Below are 12,285 nucleotides of genomic sequence, written 5' to 3'. Positions count from 1 at the left end.
TTGTAACGACGTTTTCGGACAGTATTTTCAGTTAAAAATTACAATTATAATCTACTGTATTGTGATGTTACGGATCAATAAAAATTTTCCTCTGATAATCCGACCCTTTTTGCGCTCCGACCATGCTTCCGGTCACGTAGGGGACTTAATAGCGAGGTTCTACTGTACCTCAATAAACAAATTATAAATCAAATACAGTCCTTTTCATTTTAACAAATCGGTACTTCGAATGCAAGCAACAAAATTTGTAAGTACAAGATTCAAAGTGGTTTCATTATATATCAAGATAAAAAGGTTTTTAGTAATTTACTATGAGATTCTTTATAATATCCAACAACACTACTGGAATGAGTTTTAATAAAATAATTGAAGGACATTAAATCTAAAATCAGTTTATATTAATAGTACGTCAATTAAAACAGTCGTGGAATTACTTAAACTATTTTTATTTATGTCATACAATCATTTCTCACTGATTCAACTAATTGTAAAGGTCGACTCAATCATTAAAGTAACCTTGAATATTTCTAGAGAAAGTTTAATAGGAAATTTGTAATACAATCAGTAATAGAGTTTATGGTGATTTTCTAATTTATATAAAATAATTAAAACAATGTTGGAATTTTTGTCAAATTTATTCTTTTTAGCACTAGTGTATATACAATATATACATCATTTGTGTGTACCTCCTTTAGAAAAATATGAGCTCAACTTAAGGCCACTGGATATTATGCAAGAAAACATGCAAGAAATTGCGTGCATTTTCTAGCAAGATCGAAATATTGCATAGACAAGAAAAAGTGGTCAGCTCCTGCCTTGCTTTTGTAGTCTTAAGGGCAAACTAGAGCACCCAATCGATGGTGAGTCAGGTCCTGACCATAGAGAACAAATGGAAACATGAGTTTAGCTATAGAATTAGACGAGAAAACATACAAAAACCCCTTTTTTTCAAAATAATGCCACATGGAACTCAATTCACAGAAATTGCGAATTATAGACTTAAAAAGAGGTAGGTTAACCCAAAGACAAATTGCTCATAACATAAACCCCTTCCAGGCAGTGTTTATAAATTTTTAAAATCGCGGGGTAGATGCTACAGAAAAAATAAAAGAAGTGGAAGACTCCAAAATTTCCTAAGATCCAACCCTTAGTCCGGATCTCAATCCAATAGAAAATTTGTGAAGAATTATGGGTAGAAATGTCTATGACTTTCAGAAGCCATAAGTCCTCAAAAAATAACCTTAGCTTACAAAAAATTAAACCAGAAAGCACGCTAATAAATGGAACTAATCTCAATAATAGGGTGTTATGGAAAAATTGTAAACGGCTAAAGATTTATTCCTTCTGAGGAGAAACCTAAAACATATCAAAAACTTTTCTACGAAGCATATATATGAGAACAGAAAAAAGCAAGACACGTAATTTGTTGAAAATAAGGATTGAGGGATTTAAAAAAAATGAAATCAATGAAAAGGTAGGAAGAAAATTACCAGAATCTACTCGATAATGAGTTACGAGATACAGAAGAAATTGTACAAACTGAGAATCAAAAATAAAAATGATTGAAGAAGAGATATAACATACAATCACAAAACTATAGAATAGAAACGCACCAGAATATGACAAGATACAAAATATGGATCAAAAAGAAACAGCCTTGCTGTTTCATATTTTCAATAAAGCTATAGAAGAAAAAACAGCAACTATTAGTACAGCGATGAAAATGATGGAAAGAATGTTCGGGAAACGGAAAATATCAACAGTAGAAGAATCTCAGAATGGATTTCGAATGGAGAGACGCACACAAAATTAGGTACTTACTACAAAACAGATGACAGAAAAAGCAATACAAGCAAAGTACAAACTATACATAGCCTTAGAACAAGCTTTTGATAGAGGACCGAGGAAATATAAAAGATACTGGTCGAAAGAGTATAAAAAAGTATAAAAATAATACAAAATATTTATGAAAATAATGAGGATGCAAAATAACCAGGTATAAAAAGGCTTCACTAGAACCACATTCGCAACCATAAACAATTAACATCAGTGAAGGAGCATTTGCAGACGAAGTTATACTAATAGCAGAGAACGGAAACGAGGAGCAAGAAAACATTGATTTGTGGAACAGAGCAGTAATAGACATGGGCATGAAAATAAATAAAAACACCACTCAATGGTGATTGAGGAAAAAGAGACCGAGATAAATATAAGAATCGATACAGAAACATATAAGAGAATTACAAAAAATAATCAACTATATTTGATAAAAAAAGATGAAATAAAAACCATAGATTTGGGGACACTTTCAACGGATAAATGAGGAACGAAATGTTAATAGAACATGGAAAACTAGGAGTGAGAAAAACAAAGATGCAGACCAAGATAATCGTAGGATAAAGTTATCAGCGGAATATTTGATAAACAAGTAATAAACTGCAAAGGATCTAACATATCTAAAGAATACCCTATCTAAGTGGTAGAAGGGTATGGGCTTCTTAATCGTTTTGATTTTAGTTCTCTTCTGATTGAAAATTAGTCTTTATCAAAATAAATGGCTAAAGAAACTTTCAATTTTGTGTATATTTGAAAGTATACAATTTAAACAACTTAAACAGTCTTTCTAAAACGTTAATTTATGAACTATTAACGATTCTGCGATCGTTTAGCTTTAATAACCACAAGTTGGGGTAACTCAACCAAACCTAATGCAACAAAATGCCAGAAATATATCATTGCAACGCGCATGCGTCAATATATAACAATTACTTGCAGTATCGGTTGTTTAATTGGAAAAATCTAAATCGATTCACAAAGTCGAGTGAAAAAATTAATAATAAACGTACTTACATGACCACGTACAACTAACAAATAAGCGAATATAGTTTTTTGTAGAGAAACTGAATTAGTATTTTTTTTTAAAGATTATAAGATTAGATTATGGTTGAGTACCTCTGCGTTCATTAAACTTAAAAATATATTTAATTGCCATGAAGAAAGTAACTCGTTACGAGAATTTAGGACAACAAGTTTAATCTACAGTTGAAATTAATAGAATGAAAGAGACTAAAAATGCATTAACTGAATGCAGGTGATTTAGTTTTTTTGTGAAACCAAAAAGTACGAAGTTTCACGATTTCACTGGAATAACGAAACATTAATAGAGAAATAATATCTTAATTGACCACTTATATTTTGTTTCTATGAAATCTAGTACACTTTTCCATGACTCTAATTAACGTATGTATGTTTGGAAAGTTATGAATGATTTAAAATTCATTTTCTTCAGTGAAAACATCACAAATGAAACCAAAAACATGATAATTAAATAGGATGAACAACAATATGGAAGCTGGGGATATACAAAGTGTCTTTTAAAAACACATACTAAATATTTCTCACACCAAAGTTACATAGTTTATGGTCTGGAATTGAAATTTTGGATTTTTTTTTATAAATTTGAAGCAACTAAGGCGTAGTACCAATAGTGTATGACTATTTACAAATCACTATTAGACTGGCAGGTTATCGTCCTCTTATTTTCCGTAAAGATATGGAACCTCTAAACGGTGTGGTCATTACCAGTCCACCTAAGTTCTATCTACTCTTGATGGGACTCCTCAATACTTTCCAATGATGTAAAGTATCTAGGAGTCATATTAAATAAAGCTATTACTTGGGTCCATCATCTAGAGAAAGTAACCCCAAAAGCCACTGCGATCATTTGGACTTGTTGCAAAGTAATGAGTAATACATGGAGACTCAAGCTAAGATAGTACGCTGGGTATACCAAACGATCATCAACCAATCATCGCAAACGCATCAGTTGTTTGCTGACCGAAAACTGAACAAACAACAGATCAGGAAAAATTAAACAAAATTCAAATGCTTATCTGTTTGGGTATCACAGAAACCATGTCAACATGCCTCAATAGAGCCTTAGAGACGCAGCTGAGCCTACCTTCCCTTCAAGTTAAAGTGATAAAAGAAGTATTTAGTGAATAGCATGATGGACAGAGACAAAGAATGAATGCAAATCATAATCCAATGTACATCTTCATCTAGGTTGAAATACGTTTCTCATGCAGACAGCTCGAAGCTATCGCAAGGAGTTGTTTTTGGCATTTTTTGAACAAAACACTAGAAAAAGCACTCGCTGTTTTTCAGGCACCGATGCTAGCAATAAAATATATGCTAAGAAATATTTGAATGCTAACCTCTCCAAGAAGCAAATTGACACTCTCTCTAATAGACAATCGACCTTAAAGGCACTGAAGATGTGAAAATGTAAATGAACTCTAGAAGCGTATACAGATACAAAGTAAACCCAATTATGGACACCAGATTATACTTAGCAAAGAGAAAGCAGATAACCTTGCCAAAATGAAGCAACGACTCCATATTTTGGAACAGAGCTTTACTGTGGCCTCATAAGATGACACACAATAACGAACTGACTGAGGCACCAGATAGAGTTTTATTGAAGGAACACTCCACGAAACAATCCACAAGATTCACATTTGCTCCGTCAAATACCAACTTATGGTAGGTTATGACAGAGGAAGATCACTGCCGATTCTGCGAGCAAGCAATAGACACAGCTAAGCATCTACTTTGCTAATATGTTAACCATTTAATCAGAAGACTTAAGTACCTGGACGACGAAGTGCTAATACATAAGGAAGTGAGACAAAAACCCTAAGAATAAAGCTTTCTTCAGGAGGAGTCTACGTATTTTGGAGGCCAAACGATGAGATATATATGCATGCAGAAAATATCTTTTTAGGTATAGATGCAGAGTGATTGACAACAATCTACAGTCTATTTAGACATATTGACTGTTTACGTTCTAACATTAGCTAGCCACCAGCGAGCTTTTGATTAGCATTAAACAATCACGGTATCTACCTTGCTATCGCAGGTACTCTTCTTCTGCGAGTTAGAGTAGTTGCAGTAAATAACAGCCTTCAACGTTAGTATGGTTAGTGTTTTTATAGCAAATTACATGGGAAGGAGCACGTTTATGATAGTAAATATGTAACAACTCGTAAACTAACGATATAAGTATCGAAACTATTAACAACTTTTGAAAAATGATTCTTTCGCCAAATGGCTTTCGTTTTTTGCAATTTTCAGAATGAATAATATCGTGAGTGTCTCAATTAATATAAAGTTCAGTACGCTCAACTGCGCTAGTCTATAATTAAACATGTTATTATGAAAATGAAAAGATGTGTTCAAAGTGTATATAAAAATTGTGCAACTATCAACTACTCGAATAGAAATAGAAATTATACATTAAATTAGTGATTAACAAGCCATTTAACATTCTTCATCTTCGTAATATATGGTTAAATGTGAAATTTTTAGCAAAAACATTCGAAATGAACCATTTAAAGAAAAAACTTCTATTGGTATTTCAGCTTAACGTATAAAGTTTTAAAAAAAAGTCATTCCGGCACGTGTTATACTATAGGAGTAAGAAAATAAAAACAATTTACTTACCTCTGAATTGTACAGGTTGTCCTACAACTCCTCCTCCGACATCCGCCACTTGAATCAAACCTGAATCATATACCTTCGCGACCAGAGGTCCCGATGGTAATTTTTCCCCGTCGACAGACACATCGATCAAATGGGTACCTATTTCGGTAGGCACAAATTCTACACTATGAACACCGAGTCTGTTTCCAGGTAAAACGCGAGCGGGAACGACACGTTTTGAGGGTGCTACGACGTGTACTCTAAGATCCGAGGGCGGTGTCGAAGTTGGAGTTATTATTTCGAATATTGCAGGAGTGTTGGCAGGCACTAGACGGGTCGCCTCGCCGAGAACGGAAAGGGCAGAATTGTTGGACATGATTTTGACATGCCACGGGCTTCCTATGGATCAGGAACGTAATTATTGATAAGTTAGCGGGTTTTTACCGATTGGAGTTGCTCTAGAGGTTCATTATTATAAATAATCTCAATTGATTTTGATAAGTTCACTTTTAGAATCATGCCATGAATTTTTTCACGATAAAAACGTGAGATGGTAAGTACATCGTTTGCTACGTATAAATGACGCAATGAATATTCTAACAACTTTCATTTGAGGGTAACTCATCGCATGTCTAGCGAGAAGAACTTTCAAATCTGCTATAAATAACTTTGATTTATAGTAATAAAACAAGTGGCGAATGAAGGATTATTTTATTAAGTATTCACAAATGTTTCAGTCAAAAATGTTTGATAATCTTAAATATCCATCAGTTGTATCCTCAATTTATAAGTTGATATAGAAATATTAGTTCTTTAGAACGCCCTACAAAGTCAGCTAAGGTACATTTGTAAACAATAAGAAGACGCAAAGATGTCAGATAAATCACACAATATAATAAAGATCAAATAACAAAAATTCCCACATAGCTAATTTATGTAGAGACCTAGGGTATCCCGGTGAAAATAAATTGTTGAAAGTTGCCACGAATCTCATGTGTCCTTAGAAAGTTATTGAAGGTTAAAAGTAGAATGTGCTGAATTTTTGTTGAAAATACAGTTTTTTATCATATATAAAGTTAATTTTCTATATAAACCGTGAAAAATGATTCAAAGCTCATTTTTGTTTTTTCTTTATTTTCGTCGCCTCCCAATTCATTATTGTCGTCTGCAGATTCTTCTCCTTTTGCGTTAACATTACGTTGATTATATTATTTTATCAATGCTGCCAACTCTATTGAAAGCGCCAAATTTGAATGAATCTACTCAAATTTTTTTAGGTATTAGATAAAGTTTATTGAATCGATATCGACCTCGCATATAATCGCCGTCGTAATATCCGTTATCAACAACTCGAAAATCCCCAGGATGTATATATTTGGCCAATTTCATAACGAGTTTCCACGGGACTCCAGTAGACTATGTAGATGTCGGCCACCCTAGGCACCAGGTACCTCGTATACCTCTTCCGTCGCCATATTTGAATTTAGTGACCACGAAAACTGCCGAGTAGCAAAATTGAACTGATTTCCGTATTTTTTTTTTCATATTTTCACAAAGTATTCTGAGGCTCTCCCGAATCGAATGCACTTTGTTGCATCTTGATCCGTCTTACTGCTCAGAAATTTCTAAGTGGTTTTGCTCTTTTCGTGCTTTCTTCCCTCGAGTATATACATACACTGCTGGCCAATCATTTAAGACCACATTAATTAAAACAAAACAATTATCTATCAATTTTAACAACACCCTTTAAGATGAATAAAAGAAATTTACACCTGCATATTTTATTGTTAAAATTGAATATCTAAAGAAGTAATCCCTTTATTTATTGGAGACCAAACGCTAGGCTTGGAGAAGAAAAGGAGCAGGAGAGGATGGTTCGATGAGGAGTGTAAAAAGGAATTAGAGGGAAGGAATCTAGTACGACTAAGTACACTATAAACTGAGTCGACAGAAACCAAGAAAAAATATTCAGAAATCCGAAATAATACAAATGCGTAAAAAACTACAAAATAATAAGATATGTTTGAGAAATTTTTACCAAGAGGCTAAAAAATCAAGAGAGAGCTCAGTTAATTACCCAGTACCTTATGTGAGGGACAACGAGGGAAGATAGATCCACATGAAAAAGTTGGGCTCAATACTTTGAAGGAGTATTAAATGAAGAACCGTAACAGGAAGAAGATTCAGGAGACGAAATTGAAAATGAGGATCTCGTGAAGGAACAAAGTGATGAAGGAATCTTTGAACGGATAGAAAATTTGAAAAACCATAAGAGTGCAGTAGAGAATTGTATCCCAGCAGAGATGATCAAATACAGAAATATTCACAGACAAGAATATGCAGAATAATACAGAAAATTTTTAATAAAGAGCGAATGCTTTAGGAGGAGGAATAATGGAATATAATATGTCCAATATCCAAGGGAGATAAAAGTAGATGTGAAAATTATAGAGGGTGTAGTGTATGAAGTTTTGCATGAAGTTGTTGAAAACATTCTTCACGAGTACCAAGAAAAGATAGTTGGAGAATACTAAGGAGGTTTCAAAAAAGAAAGACGAACCACGTATCAGATATTTACCATTAATTCGATCACGGATAAAAGGTTTGTGCGAAATCTAAGCCTTCATATTATGTTGATAGATCTTAAGCAGGCATATGACACAGTAAACAGCAAATAATATATTTGCTGCCTTTAATGACAAAATGACCATTTAGCACCACAATAAATAATTGCGGACGATTTAGCTTTAATAACCAGAACAAATAAAATGAAATAAAACATGGGTTTTAACAAATTCTGAAGAAACAAAACTAGTTATTTGGAAAAGGAAGGTGTTGAAGAAGATTTTTGGGAGGATAAGTGCAAGTGAAGAACTTTGGAGAAGAAGAACTAACAATCAATAACAAGAGTAAGATGTTTAGGGCATACTAAAAGGATTCCCGGAAGAACATTTGCAGAAAGGGCCATTGAAGAAGGGGTAGGAGGTACAAAGAGGGAGAGACCAAAGAAAAAATGGTCGAATGCAGTTTTGAAGATTATTAGAGAAGTAGAAGAATTGGAGCGCAAAAGTACTGAATCGCAACCTGTGGAGAAGAATTGTGAAATCTGTTGAAGACCGATTAGAGAAGAAAAATAAGTCATGGGCGTTAAAGGCCTGTAGTACTGTAAATATATTTAAATTATTGGACATTGAATATGTATTGTTTTCCAATAACGACAAATGCTGCGATAGTCAGGTGATAGAGTAGTAATAATATTTTTATACTGGGCTAATAACGAATTGATATGCTTTTGTTTCCCATCGGTCAATAATAAGAATTATTTAGCTTCTAAAAACAGTTCCTTCCGACCTATTATTACTCGAGGTTATATGGTTTTGTTCACAAATAATCTCAATTAGTCTCAATTTGTGGTTTTCGAATAGAAAAAAAATTGGCAAATTCGAACGTGGGATTACTTCACAATTAAAGTTATCGAAGACTCGGGTTCATGACGCAATAACTCGATATAAGAATGAAGGCAGTTTTCAAGACATCTTCCATCAGGAAGGCCGAAAGCTACCAAGTCAAGAGAAAATAATTTCAGTGTTGTTACCAGCCAGCGAAATACATGCTTAATAAACCTTAGTAAAACGACAAATGAGAGATGCGAAGTGTGGACGTCGTCCCTAAACCATTGCTAAGGCTTTAAAACAAAGAAAAACGGATGTAGTGGTCCATTACCTATTGAGATTCTTTGGACCGATGAATCCAAGTTTGAGCTATTCGGTTGAAAACGAAGAATTCACGTATGTCATACACATAATGTCAGACTGTGTAGTCCCAACAATCAAGCAAAGTAGTTGATCGGTTATGGTCTGGAATTGCGTTTCTAGTCATGGAACTGACGATTTGATCAAAATTGACGAAATTATAAGACAGGAACATTGCGATTAATTGGAGATGGAAAGGTAAAGAGGTACAAGGGGTGGTAATAGACATAATTTGGCCTCCTCCGAACTCGGGTCTCAATCCCAATAAACTTTTGGGTAAAGAGCTTTCTGCGAAAACACTCAATATGTCATTTGAGTTTTATTTAATTATGCAGTGGTTATTTTGAAAGAAAAGAGGCACAAGGGAAGGTAATAAACATAATTTGGCCTCCTCCGAGCCCAAGTCTCAATCTCATTAAACTTTTGGGTGAAGAGCTTTTTGCGAAAACACTCAATATTGCATTTGAGTTTTATTTAATTATGCAGTGGTTATTTTGAAAGAAAAAGAGGCACAAGGGAAGGTAATAAACATAATTTGGCCTCCTCCGAGCCCAAGTCTCAATCCCAATAAACTTTTGGGTGAAGAGCTTTTTGCGAAAACACTCAATATTTTATTTGAGTTTTATTTAATTATACAGTGGTTATTTTGAGAGAAAAAAAGGCACAAGGGGTGGTAATAAACATAATTTGGCCTCCTCCGAGCCCAAGTCTCAATCCCATTAAACTTTTGGGTGAAGAGCTTTTTGCGAAAACACTCAATATTGCATTTGAGTTTTATTTAATGTTTTTTACTTTAATTGAGGTGGCAATAAAGTTATATAGCATATTAATTCACTAATTTTTTTAAAGAACGTTGATAAACATGATAAAAAATCATAACAAAATTTGTTTTTACATCCTTCGATATCTCGTTGTTGATATATTTAAGGTTAACTATTTTGAAAATGTGATAGCTTCGGTTGAATGTGCTACAAATTCAAATATAAACAAAGTTTACTTTTTCAATAATATAAAAGATTATTTTAAAAATATATCAAGGAGAAAAAAATTTGTGAATTCCATAGTAATAAACTAGGACAGACTCTATAAATTTAGCTTAAAAAACAGAAACATTCATTAGGTTTATCATTAAGGCCCATTTTAAATTAATCGGTATCATTTCTTATACTCAACTAAGATAGTTTTTAAAAATGCTGAAAAGAATTGAATATATTATTCATTTAATATTAAAATATGAATAGCTCAGTACTCTTATCATGTTTGGTACTAAATTAAAATTTAGAAAGTTATATCAACAATCTTATACCAAATCAATTCAAAATTGATGCCAATTTTGGATTATCACAACAATTCAAGACTACAAAAGATATTGAAATTCTCCAGTTTCAAACAATTTATCTTAATTTGGTGCAAAAATAAATAAAATTAATCCAAAAATTATATTTACATGTTCCATCTGTTTGTATCAACTAAAAAGTCATTTAAAATTAACTAAGATCTTTTAGCTCATAATAAAATTGATATTTTCTAGTAAAATTGTCCTACTTCTACTATTCTTAATCACAATAATCGTAATTAAGATAAATATCTAAGAAGATTGTTCTAGAAAGTAAAATGAAAACGGTACCACAATAACAAATCTCCTTCATGAAATGGTATTCGGTACCTCTAGAGCAACAGACCCAATCACGTAATTCTTCCACTTAACAACACGAATATCTTCATTATCGTAAATGATAACAATTTTACCTGGCACTATAAATCACTATTAACTATTCACTACGATAGTACCGTACGATAAAGTACTTATTGTCGCATATATACGTGAACTTAAATATATAATGATGTCGAAGAACGATAGTCGAACGGGTTCAAATAGTTTACCGACCGTAAAGTATCCGCAGTACCGAGTAACAGCGAATGGTGTTGGTAGTACCGAGCGTTGTAACGTGGGTCAGGCGAAGGAAGGTGGGCGCAGCGAGAGAGGCGATGCGCATTCTTTACCGAGGCTACCTACACCTCAGGTAACATACTGACAAAGAAGTAAGAAACTAAAGGTGAGATAACTAAAAATATTAATAAGTTCATTTATATTGTATATAATATATTTTAAATAATATATTCTACGGATAAAGAAGTCAACTATTATACTAAAGGTAGTTATGATACTAAAACTTCTATTTTTATTTTTAATATCGGAAAACTCATAATCTAAAGGTTAAAAGTGATAAGAGAAAGAAAATGGTCGCATTCAGCGGACGAAACCGTTGTGCAACTTTTGTACAACCGTAGCGGAATGGTTCGGTGACACATACACTACAAAACATGTGCTAGGTAACGGTGGCGGAAGTGAAATTCTTTGAAAAGGAACTAGATAAATAACTTCCCCATTTACCATTTAATGTAACGCTTGTTAAGCTCAATAAAAGTAACCAAAATAGCCTCTGTTATGAAAATCCCAATCCTAATCGTCACCGTTACCGATAAGTAGTAGTAACGTTATGGAAAATTGGGTATAACTTTTTAAATACCCTGTAGAACACATCATAACCCTGTGACTAAAAAAATGTAACTTTGATATAGCAAATCATTCTGGAACATCCTGTAAGATGTGAGGACTAGTCCAGTAATTGTTCTACCCTTATCCAAAAAATTAATCATGATTACTCCCAAAAAACTGAAGTAAAAACTTTTTCAGCAGATTTTCGGACACGAAACTTCTTAGGTCTTGGAGAACCAGAGTGTAGCCATTCCATCGATTGTTGCTTTGTTTCTGGATCGTAAAAATGTATCCAAATCTAATTCATAGTAACAATTCGGTTTAAAAAGTCTACATCGTATTCAAATCGAGCACAGATCGAACTCGGTGCTTCTACCCTAGCACTCTTTTGGTCAATATTCAAACATATGGGGATCCATTTTGCAGCAATTTATCTCATGTACAAATTGACGTGAACTATATGATGAACGCGCTCATATGAAATATTCAGGCCAACTAGATATCAATACATCGTCGTAATAATGGCTAAAATCTCTCAAATTTTCAAAT

The 12,285-nt window shown here is 33.3% G+C and overlaps 1 protein-coding gene across 4 annotated transcripts in view; it reads right to left on the bottom strand.

Annotated features, from left to right (window-relative positions):
* The window catches only part of LOC130901210 (filamin-A), an 89,101-nt gene that overhangs the window by 31,904 nt on the left and 44,912 nt on the right, over positions 1-12,285 (bottom strand). For 3 of the 4 annotated variants that reach the window (XM_057812407.1, XM_057812404.1, XM_057812405.1), the window contains exon 16: positions 5,506-5,883. In XM_057812407.1, coding sequence (XP_057668390.1) covers positions 5,506-5,883 — 378 coding nt within the window. Of the gene's footprint in view, positions 1-5,505; positions 5,884-10,985; positions 11,227-12,285 lie in introns of those variants that run through there. The other variant, XM_057812406.1, reaches the window with a different exon arrangement.

Source organism: Diorhabda carinulata, chromosome X (assembly GCF_026250575.1).
Source record: "Diorhabda carinulata isolate Delta chromosome X, icDioCari1.1, whole genome shotgun sequence".
In the NCBI taxonomy this organism is placed as follows: Eukaryota; Metazoa; Arthropoda; class Insecta; order Coleoptera; family Chrysomelidae; genus Diorhabda; species Diorhabda carinulata.
This window is presented reverse-complemented; position numbering and strand designations above follow the sequence as displayed.